General features: G+C 44.2%; 1 protein-coding gene across 1 annotated transcript in view; it reads left to right on the forward strand.

Annotated features, from left to right (window-relative positions):
• Positions 1-3,346: 3,346 nt before the first annotated feature.
• RUVBL1 (RuvB like AAA ATPase 1) overlaps positions 3,347-14,149 on the forward strand; it is a 44,335-nt gene continuing 33,532 nt past the window's right edge. Inside the window, exons 1-2 of the mRNA XM_060631922.3 lie at positions 3,347-3,593; positions 7,282-7,368. Coding sequence (XP_060487905.1) covers positions 3,453-3,593; positions 7,282-7,368 — 228 coding nt within the window. The 5' untranslated portion in view covers positions 3,347-3,452. The remainder of the gene's footprint in view (positions 3,594-7,281; positions 7,369-14,149) is intronic.

Consider the following 14,149-nt stretch of genomic DNA (forward strand, 5'->3'; position numbering starts at 1 on the left):
CCCTTCCTTCCTTCCTTCTTTCCCCTTTCCTTCCATCCTTCCTTCTTCATTCCCCTTTTCTTCCTTCCCTCCCTCCTCTCCTCCTTCTTCCTCTCCTTCCTCTCCCTCCTCCTTTCTTCTCCTTCTTCTTCTTCTCCCTTTCTCCTTATTCTTCCTTAAGGCCACCCTACTGGGTGTGAAATAGTATCTCAGTGCAGTTTTGATTTATATTTCCCTGACGATGAATGATGTTGAGTATCACTTCATGTGCTAGTTGGCCATTTGTACATCTTCTTTGGAGAAATGTCTATCAAGTCCTTTGCTCATTTTTTAATGGGTTGTTTATTTTTTTGTGTTGAGCTGTAGGAGCTCTTAGTATTTGCTAGACATTAAATCCTCATCAGATACGTGATTTGTAAATATTTTCTCCCATTTTGTGCATTATTATTTCATTCTGTTGAGAGATAGAGTCTTTTGATGCACAAAAGTTTTAAATTTTGATTGAGTTCAACTTATCTGTTTTTTTCTTTAGTTGCTTAAATATGGTACCATATTTAAGAAACCATCGCCAAATTCAAGATTATGAAGATTTACCCCTATGTTTTCTCTTAAGAGTTTTATAGGTCCTCAACACAGGTTTTGGATCCACTTTGCGTTAATTTTTGTATATTGTATAAGGGGCCAACTTCTTTCTTTTGCATATGAATATCCAGTTTTCCCAGCACAATTCATTGAAGAGATTGTCCTTTCCAACTGTCCCATTGAATGGTCTCGGCACCCTTGACCATATATATGAGGGCTTATTACTCTTTATTATGCCTTCCTGAGGCAGTGGTGAGGGCAGAGGTAGGTTTGATCTGGGCTTGTGGTTCCAAGGTCAGGTGTGAAAGAACTCAAAGCAAAGAAGAAGCAGAAGGGGTTGAGAAACAGTTGGTTGAGATCATCAAACTTGGACTGGAGAAAAGAGGAGATGAGGAACTGGAGATGAAAGAACAAGGGTCACAGAAGTAAAATGAGAGAGCTGGCAGGTCTGAGAGTCTCAACCAGCACAACTCGGGAATGTAGCAGTCCACACAGTTACTTGTATATATGTCATCACACTGATAAGGACTTTCATCAGTACCCATGGATGGAGACCTAACTCAAACTATTTTAAGCCCCAATGTCAGTGCCATTTACACTGCAAGTAGGGCAGAGCTGTACCTGGGAATGTAAAAGATCTCATCAGGAATGTCTGGCCAGCTTTCTTCTCCTTTGTGTTGGCTTTATTCTTAGGCAGTTTTTGCATGAAGTGGCAAAGATGACCTGGAACACCATGACTCAAGTCTCTTTCTTGGTATTTCCAGTAAAGGGACTGGGATTCAGTGTCACTGGACTGTCTGCTCACATTGCTGAACCAATCATCATTTTTGTGGGGGGGCGGGGGGGGGAGAAGGGATACTTTGATAGGCCAGGCCAGGGTCCCATATCCATTCCTGAAACAAAGCTGTGGTTGGGTCAACCCATCCAAACAACTTGGACTCAAAGTCAAAGAAGGATGGCTCTCGAAAGAAAATTAGACTCATGGTAGCCAGAAGAAGCAGGAGGACGCTGGGTAGGCAACATATGTCCACTACTGTGGGCTTCACCTCCCCTTTACTCACCTGTGTATCTTGGACAATGGCCTGCTGCATAGTTTTCTGTTGAAATGAAAGAAGCCGTCTGGTTCTGCAACCAGACCCAGCTTTTTTCTACACCAGATGTGGGTCTAGGCGTTGCCAGGCACTTCTCAATTTGTGATCTTGGACAAACTCTGACCCCTCCTAGGGCCTCAGTTTCCTCATCTGTGAAATGAGGATATGGCTAGGCCTGATCTGTGATGGAACAGCTCTGGTAGAAGGGGAGGTGGGGGCATTGGACTGGCATCCTGCCTCTCAGCTTTCCCTTTCCCCACACCTACTGGCCACAAAAGAATTCTACAACCCCAGGGAATGTGGTTTGAAAACCATTGGATCAAGTGATCCTACTGAGTTCCCCTGAGCTCCCAAATCCTTATTCCCCAACCCTCGCCACTCATATCAGCTGGAAGGAAATCCTTCTCTTCGTGCTAAAGTTTGGGGCTTAAAATACTAAATGTAGGAAAGGTCTTCTCTCCTAACTGAACAATACACAAAGAAGTAAGTCCCACAGAGTGCCTCACTTCGACTACTAGTTGGGGGAAAGTTTTCCTCTTTACAGGGTGAAAGAATTGCTCCTCACCTATGGGTAATGACCAGGAAAAAGTCTATGAGGTGCTAAGCAACCTTCTCAGTGTCATAGGGTTGACGAATCATAGGCCACCTGTAACAAACTCAAGCCTTCCAAGGATTTGCCAAAAGCTTCCATTCACTGACAGAAACCATTACTAAGTCCCATAAAACCTACTGTTTAAAATACAAAATAAAATAAAATAAAATAAAATAAAATAAAATAAAATAAAATAAAATACAAAATGCAAAATAATAATAATAATAGTAAGGGGCACCTGGGTGGCTCAGTTGGTTGAGCATCCAACTCTTGATTTAGATTCAGGTCATGATCTCAGGGTCATGGGATTGATCCCTGTGTTGGGCTCTGCGCTGAGCATGCAGGCTGCTTAAGATTCTCTCTCTCTGTCTCTCTGTCCCTCTCCTCTTCTTGAGCTGTCTCTCTTGAAAAAAAAATTTTTTTAATTTTAAATAAAAAATAAAATACATGCAGCAAAACTACAGGATTTCAAGCGTGTATGTGGTGGTTTAGAACCTTATTTGGATTCATAAGAAGACTCCATTGTGAGCCAGGCTATGTGCTAAGCAATTGAGTTAAAATGAACACAAACATGGTCTACACACTCCTAATGCCTGCAGTTTAGTGAGAGACAAACATTGACCTAATAATCTTGCAAACAGAAACCTAGATTCAAAAATAGTATTGAAGTATAAGATGCGAGAGTCAGAAACTACTACAGTAGCATTTAACTTCAGGTCTGCCTCAACCCTAATGCAAGGCGTCCTAAGCTCTAGATAAGTCCCTCCTTTTCCCCATCTCCAAATCGGAGGTAATAACTTGAGCTCCGCAGAAGGGTATGACTTTCAAATAAGATAATACATAGTGGCACAATTAAGAGCCAGACTCCAGGACCTCACTTTGGTGCAGCGCCCCACTCCAAGGCCAAACTCCTGAGGAGGTCCTCTTGCATTTTCAACTTAGGGTCAGGGCAGGAAGCGCTGGCTGCGGGGGAAGCCAAGCGCGCGGCACAGCCGGAAGTGGGTGGGCGGAACTCTGCCGGCAGTCGCGATGGGCGCGGCTACGAGCCAATGGGGGAGCGGAGGCGTTCCCGCCCTCGCCAATGGGACGCTGAGTGAGGCGGGCCTTGACAAACCGCCCTAGTAACAGCCGCATGGTAACCCAGGTGCTGGGCGTGTGGTACTTGCTCCCGGTTTTCCACGCAGGCTGTGGCTCCCGGCGTCTGCAAGATGAAGATTGAGGAGGTGAAGAGCACCACGAAGACGCAGCGCATCGCCTCCCACAGCCACGTGAAGGGGCTGGGGCTGGACGAGAGCGGCCTGGCCAAGCAGGCGGCCTCGGGGCTCGTGGGCCAGGAGAACGCACGAGAGGTGTGGCGGGCCGGCCTGGGAGTTGAGAGGCTGCTGAAGTGGGGGGCTGAGGGCGGGGTGCGCGCTTGGGTGCCCCGCCGAAGTTTCCGTAGGGCAGTGAGAATGGGCTACGAGGGTCGGCGAGGGAGGTGCACCCTGGGAGTGGGAGAGGGGCCATCCAGGAGAACAGGTGCCGCCCCCACGGGGACGGTTGACTGCTTCACTTCATTGACAAGTGTCGATTGAGCCCCGTCCACTGTGCCATGACGCAGGGATAAGGGGGGAAGAAGATAGTTAAGGTCCCTGCTCTCCTGGAGCTTACATTTTGGTGTAGTGAGAGACGATAAACGTTTAACCAGTAAATAAAATAATCATTACGTTTTGGTGGAGGTCAGGTCCTGCAGGACTTTGTCGGACCTGGTAAGGAATTTGGATTTTTGTGAACGGCAGTGGGAGTCTATGGGGGCTTTAAAGTAGAGGAGTGATCAACCTTAGAAAACTCACTTTCGTTCCAAGGCCTTGGCAGCTGAAGGAGGAAAGTGGGAGTTAGGGAGAGGAGCATCCTTTCTGACCGTTCCAGTCAAATCCACTTTTTGTTTTTAAGTGGTAGTGATGCCAACTCATTTCACCTACAATATAATCGCAAAACTATTCACGCTCTTCGTATTATATTTTTTGCAGATGAATAAATTGAGGGTGGAAGAGGTCACTTCACTTACCCACTTGCCACTGTTTAGCAATAGTAGTGCTGGGATTTGTACCCCCATGTCTTTCCGACTCTCAAAGCAGTGCTCTTTCTGTGATATTACAGCCCCTTTTCTGCCTGCTGTGCTCTAAGATCAGATCCATGCCAAGGCCTTTCATAGCTTATCAGCTATAGAAACCTGCACTTAATGTGAGGTTAAAGCTATTGCCTCCTAGGCTGATTGTGCTAAAAGAAAGGGCCAAAGAAAAGCCTCTGGCTTCTCTTTTGAGCATCGTCTTTCTAAAAGGAAATATTGACAAGGTCAGGGTGACTTTGAAGCTTCTTTATCCAGTCCCTCTCTGCTTACTGAGGATGTTTTACTGAAAACAGCTAACTAACACTGGTTGAATGCTTGCTCTGCGCCAGGCAGCTCTTATCTCCAGTGTCTTGTTTCACCTCCACCCTAATAATTGTCTGTCCCCTACTTTACTATGCCACTTTTCGGACATATGAAAAAGTTTAAAGACGTGTATAGGCACCTGCGTGCCCAATTGTGCAATGAACATTGTACTCGTTTGGTTTATCCTGTATCTGTTCATTGATCCATCCACCAATCTACTGTTGCATTTCAAAGTAAGTTGCAGACTGTAGTACACTTTACCCCTAAACCCTTTAGCCTGTGTGCCAGTCATGAACTGTGTTTTCAGATTAGGAACTTGGATTCACAGAAGTTAGGTAGGTAGGTCCAAGGTCACTCAGTGGGTAGTGGTAGAGACAAGATTTAAACCCAAGTCTGTTTGACTCCAGAATTCATGCTCATAATTCTGATGTTTTATGCTTCCTTATGAATATGAGCTTCCTGAGAATAGAGATGGTTAAATATGATTATATTTACTCGTTAACGGGGCGCAGTATTTATTTATTTATTGAATTAATAGGCATTCCGCTGCAGCTTCCAGGTTCTTGCATGACTCTGGTCACATCAGCAGTCTCCCTGGTGCTTAACATCCACTCATCTGAGTGTTAGATGAGGCAATCTTTTAAAGGCCCTTCCAGTTCTTTTTAGAATTTTAGAATTCACTAAATACATGTCACTGGAGAGAATTTGGAGCTTAAACCGAGGGAGAGAAATGGAAGAGCTCATAGTGTGTCAGTAAGAGTACACATCGACAGTTTGGAAAGTTTCTTTCCAAAGAGTACAGAGGATTATGAGCTTCCATTATTAAGGAAGACCATAGTGAGTGGCTCTATTTTCTTAGAAATGCAGTATATCTGAAGAATACCTTCTGGGCTCTGTTCAGGGCACTGCTTTTCCAACTGAGCCAAAAATGGAATATAGCCCATCCACATGCATACTTTGAATCCACCTATTTATTTATCTAACAAAAATTTTTAATGTTTATTTATTTTTAAGAGACAGAGTGTGAGCAGGGGAGGGGCAGACAGAGAGGGAGACACAGAATCCAAAGCAGGCCTGGAGGCTGTCAGCACAGAGCCCGACGCTGGACTCAAACTCACAAACTGTGAGATCATGACCTGAGCCAAAGTCGGACGCTTCACCGACTGAGCCACCCAGGCGCCCCTATTTATTTATTGATTGATTGATCGATTGAGATGTGTATGAGTGAGCATGGGGGAGGAGCAGAGAGAGAATCCCAAGCAGGCTCTGTGCTGACACAGCAGAGCCCAACTCTGTCTCGTGAACTGTAAGATCATGACCTGAGCCGAAATCAAGAGTTGGACACTTAACCGACTGAGCCACCCAGGCACCATTGAACCCACATTTTTGTAGTGGCTGTCTAAGTGTGGGACCAAGGTACTTCTCCACAGTCCACGGGAAGTAGTGGTAGCCTGCCCTAAGGCAAGGAGATGCACCCTTAACAGTTATATGTTAGGTTGTTAAATCAGTGTAAGAAACCTGATAGTCCTGGGATGTAAGTGTTCAGTAAGTGTGACTCTCAGCCTTCTTTATAGTTAATATCCTAAAACATAAAAATCAGTAGCCCATTTATGGAATTTATATATACACACATTTATATATCTATATGTATGTGTACATATGGCTATAAATGGTTTAATAGTATTCAGAGAGTTAGAATGAAGTTAGAATTCAGAGGTGTATTAGGAAATCATCAAGCAATTTACTCTTGAGTATTTGAAAGACATTCACATCTTATGGCGCCCTAGTGTTCACCTCATGTGCAGCATTCGCAGCATTCTGGGAGTTAATCGATGGCCAACTAGTAGTGTGTGCCTTGATTTTTAACCCTTAATGAGTTAATTTGGGAATCTGATGAAAGCTGTGACTCTCTTCCCTGGAAAAATGCATATGGGAACATATACACACAATTTTGTTTTCAATTTAATTCCGAAATTCAGGAGGTGTTGGGCCTCTGAAGTCTATCCCTGGTCCCAGGCTAAAAATCACTGCTCCCATTTGTACCCTACCATCCGTTCTCCACACAGCAGCCATCAAGGTCTTTTAAAAAAGAAATCATCATCTTGGGATGAATAGTCTATGTAGATGAACTTAAACTTTACTAAAATTCTTTTCTGAGTCCTGGCCCCTGCCTGCCTCTTCGACCTGATCTTCCCATTCTCCTGTTAGCTATGCTTTGGTCACTGCGGCCTTTCTGTCCCTTGGATATATCCAGCTCATTCCCGCATTTTGAATTTGGGGTTTCCTTGGTCTGCAACACTGACTCCTCTTTGCCTGGAACTTTACATGTCAAATAAAATGTCATCAGAGAGGCCTCCCCAGGTCATTACCCTTTTTTCTTTACATTAGCGATCTCATACAGTGTTTATTTCCCTTCCGCTAGACCACAGGCGAGCTCCATGACCACAAGGCTTTCTTTTCTGTCGCCCTCCACTGCTTCCAGCACCTAGAACGCTGCCTGTAGTGTAGTGGCACTCATCGTTGGCTGAATGAGTATGTGAATTGTTTGAACCAGAAACCGGAATTTTTCCCCATGTGAAACGTTTTAATACTGATTTATTATTTCTTTCCATTGTGGTGTCTAGGCATGTGGTGTGATAGTAGAATTAATCAAAAGCAAGAAAATGGCTGGAAGAGCTGTCTTGTTGGCAGGACCTCCTGGAACTGGCAAGGTACTCATTTTCTCTCATTTTCTAAATCTACCCAAGAGAATGATCTTAGTGTTTAAGCCAAATTGAATTCGTGTCTTAACTAGTCTTTGTTTAGCTAAATTGGTTATATGTATGTTTGAAAAACTAATGTGCAGTAATACAATTGAGTATCTAAAATCCATGCTCCTCTAAAATTCAAATTATCCTGGCTGACCTCCAGGGAAGAGAGGATGAAGTCCTCAGAGGGGTCTCATTGTGTCTAGAATTTGTCCTTTATCTCTTTCCAGTCTCCTTTGCCTTGGAAATACATTTCTTTTGGCCTAGGGCTTCATTAAATCTTGGGGATGACATCTTACTTGAAGGGGAAAGAAAATCAGGCAGCGACCATTTTTCCGAATGCTAACTTTGCCTAGTGCTATTCTGGCTGTGTGAGAGATGGGGGAAAAGGAAAGAAGAACGGAATCAGAGATACAATTTTTATCTTTAAGGAGCTTCTCTCTGGGGGAGAGAGAGGAAACCATGACAGTACAAAATGCTTCAGTTGAACACTCAGCTGCGAGGTACTGACTGATCTTAAATGCAGTTGGAGTTTGAGCTGGAGGTGGGACTGAGGGCTGGTAAAAGCTGGTAAAACTCTGCTGGACATTTGGCCTGCAGTGTTTGAGAGCGTTTGGCTTCACAGGGAAGAGGAGCGCCTTCCAGGCAGAGGAGGCAGTATGGCTTGTTGAGATTTGTGAGAGCACTGGCCAGATACTTGAGACGTTTCAGTGTCCCCAATCTGAGTCACGCACGTTCCTCCAAAGGGCCACTTGGTACAGGAGCGTAGGAGCATGGGGTTGTGTTTGTAAGGAAATAAGCTTTAAATTGCAGCTCTGGTGTTGACTTGCCATGGGACCCAAGGCAGGTTTCTCCACCTTTTCTGAAGTAGCACGTGCCTCATTTCAGACAGTTATTCCAACCGGTCAGTTGTAAGATAATGACTGTAATTATCATTTTGAAATCATGTAATTGAATTGGTGGTGTCTTTACATATGTCGGTGTCTTAAAATAGAAGAAGTGCTGTATTTGTGAAAAAGTCTATCTTAACCTTTAAAGTGACATTTAAATATGAGCTTTAATTATCTCTCTGCAGACGACATCAGGTTGTCCACTGTATTTACCATGTATTTGCTTACTTTCCTTTTTCTATCTTAGACCTTCCCTCTCCCTCCATTTTTCTTCTTTCTAAAGAAGAAAAGTACATCATTTAGATGTTGCTTCTAGACGTTTGTTGGTGGCCAAGTCGGGCTTGTATTTATCATGTTGCCCTTGTTTTCAAAGATGGTTATGTTGGATATATAAGTCTGTTGATAGCTATTTTCCGTTGGTACTATTTCTCTTGATATTTGCTACCTGTTGGCTTCTCTCTTTGCTTTTGAGAAGTCTCATTTTGAGGGTGTTGTCTTTTCTTTCTGGATGTTTTTGATTTTGGTGTTTCACTATGATACGTTATCTCTTGATATCTCTTTTTTTTTTTTAATTTTTTTTTTTTTTTTCAACGTTTTTTTATTTATTTTTGGGACAGAGAGAGACAGAGCATGAACGGGGGAGGGGCAGAGAGAGAGGGAGACACAGAATCGGAAACAGGCTCCAGGCTCCGAGCCATCAGCCCAGAGCCTGACGCGGGGCTCGAACTCACGGACCGCGAGATCGTGACCTGGCTGAAGTCGGACGCTTAACCGACTGCGCCACCCAGGCGCCCCTTGATATCTCTTGACTATGATATTATCTCTTAGGATATTGCATTTCCCTATTTGTGCTCTTCTTTTGGAACTCCAGTCAGATATTTGTTTGTTTGTTTTTAAATTTTTTATTCTTTTATTATTTTTGAGAGAGAGAGAGACTGAGAGCAAGCAGGGAAGGGACAGAGAGAGAGGGAGACACAGAACCGGAAGCAGGCTCCAGGCTCTGAGCTTTCAGGGTAGAGCCTGACGCGGGGCTTGAACTCACACACCGTGAGATCATGACCTGAGCTGTTGTCGGCCGCCCAACCGACTGAGCCACCCAGGCGCCCCTCCAGTCAGATATTTGAATGCAGCGGTTCTCAACTTGGGGCAGTTTCACCCCCCAAGGGACATTGGCGATGTCCAGAGACATTCTTGGCTGTCACAGTTTGGTTGAGCGGGTATCTTGTGGGTGGAACGCACAGGTGCTGCTAGACAATGCTCAGGACAGTCCTTACAAGAAAGAAACACCCAGCACAAAATATCAGTAGTGCCAAGGCTGGGAAACCCTGCGCCAGAGTTTCTCATTTTGTCTTCTTTCTCTTGCAACCTCACTTTTATGTTTTCCATCTCTTGGGCTTTGCTGCACTGTGGGTAATTTCTTTAGGCCTCTGTTCCAGTCTGATTGTTTTGTGGGTTATGACTAAGCTGCTGTTTAATCCAACCCACTGAATATTTTTCTCTTTCTCGTTTTGAAAAATTTGAAACCTACAAAAGAGTTGGAAGAATGGTATGATGATCCCCTCTCTACCCTGCATGTAAATAACTAATTGTAAATATTTGGTGACATTTGTATTTTCTCTATTTCTGAACCATTTGAAAGTCAGTGCAAGGACATTCTCCTGTTACCAAGATACTATCATCCGCCCAAGAAACTTAACGTTGCTAACGATATTAGCTAATGTCTAGTCTAAATTAAAATTTTTCCCAGTTGGTCTTTTTGGGGGCTTTTTCATATTTTATATTTGTAAATTCAGAATACAATCAAAGATCATACACTGCACACATTGTTATGTCTCTCTCTCTTTTTTTTTTAAGTTTATTTATTTATTTTGAGAGAGAGGGAGAGCGTGTGTACACAAGATAAAGAGGGAGAGAGAGAGAGAAAGAGAGAATCCCAAGCAGGCTCTGCACTGTCAATGCAGAGACTCGTGGGGCTTGAACTCATGTACCATGAGATCACAACCTGAGCCAACAGAGCCACCCAGGCACCCCTCTTTAGTCTCTTTTTATCTAATCAGTTACCCTCCCCAGCCTTTTTTGGTTTTGCTTTCTTTTTTGACATTGACCTTTTGGAAGAGTCCTGGACACTTGTTTTGTAAAAAGGTTCTACAGCTGTCCTACAGAGATCATCTTATTGTTTTGTCAGTAGGAGAAGTTAAACACTTGGAAACACACTGCCCAGGTGATGTCGTGTCCCATTGTGTCACAGCAGGAGGCTGACAGGAAAGGGGGATGAGGCCACATTCAACGGGAAGGTCCTGGTTCCCTTTCTAATTAATTAGTAATTGGAAGTGAAGTGACCTGTGGAGATGTTGCAAATACCCTTTCACCCTAAGGGTGCAGTGCTCCCTCTGATGGTTATTGCTGTATCAGTTACCACACTGGTAGTTGCAAAACAGTGATTTTCTAAATCTGTCATTCTACATGTATTAGCTTGCTTTTGGTTTTGTTCTTTGTAAATAAGGAGCATCCCCCTCTTATAAGTTCTATTTTTTTTTAATCTGGATTTTTTAAAAATCTGGCTTTTTTTTTTTTTTTTTTTAATTAAAATTTTTTTTTTTTTTTTAATGTTTATTTCTGAGACAGGGAGAGACAGAGCATGATTGAGGGAGGGGCAGAGAGAAAGGGAGACACAGCATCAGAAGCAGGCTCCAGGCTCCGAGCTGTCAGCACAGAGCCCGACGCGGGGCTCGAACTCACAAACCATGAGATCATGACCTGAGCCGAAGTCGGTCTCTCAACCAACTGAGCCACCCAGGCGCCCCTAAAATCTGGCTATTTTTGATAGCCTTTTATTCCTTGTTCATGAATCAGTTTCTTTTTTCTGTATTCTTGGTCTGCCTGTGAACTTGTGTTTGGCTGGTCAAATCTGTGAGGCTTCTCCTGAGAGTGCTACTGAGGGGCCCTGCTGCACTATCCAGGGCACTTGCTGTGAATTTTGTGGCTTGGGTTTTCTGGTCATCAGCGTAAAGACTGATCCTAGAGTCGTGTGAGAGCATGCTGTGGAGACTTTTCTCCTCACCCAGAGCCACAGGCAGGACCTACAAGTTTATACCTTGTATGTCAGGGGTTTTTTGTTTGTTTGTTTGTTTGTTTTTGGGCTTTTTTGGCTCACCTTTTCTACTCATGCATGGCCCTTCAAGCCTCCTTTTTATTCAGGGGTTTCTCTCTTACCACTGTAGTACCTTGCTGAGGTTTCTGCTGTCAAAACCCTCCAAACTTTTTTTTTTTTAATGTTTGTTTATTTTGAGAGAGAAAGAGAGAGAGAGACAGAGTGTGAGCAGGGGAGGAGCAGAGAGAGGGAGACACAGAATCCGAAGCAGGCTCCAGGCTCTGAGCTGTCAGCACAGAGCCTGATGCGGGGCTCGAACCCACGGACCGTGAGATCATGACCTGAGCTGAAGTCTGACACTTAACTGACTGAGCTACCCAGGCGCCCCAGAACCCTCCAAACTTTCAAGGTGATGGTAGTTTACTACTCTGGATTTTTTATTATTTCTTTATTTCTGGCTGTTTGTAACAGGAAGGATTTTCCATGACTCTCTCTAGTGTGCCATATTCCTGGCAGCGTAAACTGTTCGTTCGTTCCTTTTGTAGTACTGTACCATTTTCCTCCAGGAAATACGGGACGTTCTCACGACTGCTGGTTTGTCCAGTCTCTTTACATGAAGGCATGTGGTAACTCTCCTGCTTTCCAGGGCATTGATGGGCCCCACGGTTTAGGCAGCTTAACTAAGTGGAGGCAGGAATATGGTGGTGCTTATTTTAGAGAAACAAATAAGTGGTTCGTATGGACGACCTGTTCTCTTGAGGATGTCACACTGTTCGTAGCAGGGCTTTGTGTTTAGGTTTTAGAGAAAGGTGGTGTTCTGATGAGATGGGAAATGAAGCAGACTTCTTCAGTCTTCTTTTGGCAATAACCTCTTTTTTGTGTGCCACTTGCCACTTGCATGAGGGGTAGTCACAAAGAAATAATGTCTTAGAGGTTGGGGTTTGCATCTTGGCTTTGCTGCGTGCTAACTGATGTTGGGTGAGTTAGTAACGTGTATGTTTCAGTTTGTAAATCTATCCAACACGATATCAGACATCAAACACTAGATCATCAAGTTCATAGGCTAGTTGGGAGGATCCACTGAGACCTCATGCAAGTGACCTAGCACTATATACCAGGTGTGGGTATAATAGCTATATTGTATACCCGCCTTCTGGGAACCTTTACAAGGAAGAAACTAGACACGCCGGAAGCATTTCTTAACCAAGTATTTATCATATTTTAGTGGAAGGATACTGATCATCTCTTCTGTATTAGCTGGAGGTGGGGAGATGTCACCGAATCAGATACAGTCGCTGTCTTTGATGTTCACAACTGAGGGTGTGGAGTCAGGGCCCGTGGAGATACCTGGGTGAGAAAGAGGAGTGACTGAGAAGGTGGCAGGTTTGGATAGCAGGTGGACGTGGTGCTGGAGTCTGCTCCTCACACTGTACCCTGTCGTACTCCAGAGATTATTCCTTCGCTTTAGGGTATCAGAGAATAACAGTTTTAGGGGCATCAGTCTCAAGGTCACAAACTCAGATGCCCACTCAGATAGGCTGTGAGGATGAGGGAGGTGCCTGGGCACCAGCATGAAGGGGCAGGGTGGCTGTGGTGGCCAGAGCGGCACACCCTCACTGAAGGTGGCAGCTGTTCCTGAGGTCTACACCAGGTGCTGCCACGCAGTAATGAGGGCCCATTGTGGCCAGACTTTCTGGGTCCTCAAAAGAAGCCAGATACCTCGATTTTTTTAATATATGAAATTTATTGTCAAATAGGTTTCCATACAACACCCAGTGCTCATCCCAAAAGATGCCCTCTTCAATGCCCATCACCTACCCTCTCCTCCCTCCCACCCCGCCATCAACCCTCAGTTTGTTCTCAGTTTTTAAGAGTCTCTTATGCTTTGGCTCTCTCCCACTCTAACCTCTTTTTTTTTTTTTTTTTCCTTCCCCTCCCCCATGGGTTTCTGTTAAGTTTCTCAGGATCCACGTAAGAGTGAAAACATATGGTATCTGTCTTTCTCTGTATGGCTTATTTCACTTAGCATCACACTCTCCAGTTCCATCCACGTTGCTACAAAGGGCCATATTTCATTCTTTCTCATTGCCACGTAGTACTCCATTGTGTATATAAACCACAATTTCTTTATCCATTCATCAGTTGATGGACATTTAGGCTCTTTCCACATTTTGGCTATTGTTGAGAGTGCTGCTGTAAACATTGGGGTACAAGTGCCCCTATGCATCAGCACTCCTGTATCCCTTGGGTAAATTCCTAGCAGTGCTACTGCTGGGTCATAGGGTAGGTCTATTTTTAATTTTTTGAGGAACTCCACACTGTTTTCTAGAGTGGCTGCACCAGTTTGCATTCCCACCAACAGTGTAAGAGGGTTCCCATTTTTCCACATCCTCTCCAGCATCTATAGTCTCCTGATTTGTTCATTTTGGCCACTCTGACCGGCGTGAGGTGATATCTGAGTGTGGTTTTGATTTGTATTTCCCTGATGAGGAGCGACGTTGAGCATCTTTTCATGTGCCTGTTGGCCATCCGGATGTCTTCTTTAGAGAAGTGTCTATTCATGTTTTCTGCCCATTTCTTCACTGGGTTATTTGTTTTTCGGGTGTGGAGTTTGGTGAGCTCTTTATAGATTTTGGATACTAGCCCTTTGTCCCATATGTCATTTGCAAATATCTTTTCCCATTCCGTTAGTTGCCTTTTAGTTTTGTTGGTTGTTTCCTTTGCTGTGCAGAAGCTTTTTATCTTCATGAGGTCCCAATAGTTC

The sequence above is a fragment of the Panthera onca genome, chromosome A2 (assembly GCF_046562875.1).
Source record: "Panthera onca isolate mPanOnc1 chromosome A2, mPanOnc1 haplotype 2, whole genome shotgun sequence".
NCBI classification, from domain to species: domain Eukaryota; kingdom Metazoa; phylum Chordata; class Mammalia; order Carnivora; family Felidae; genus Panthera; species Panthera onca.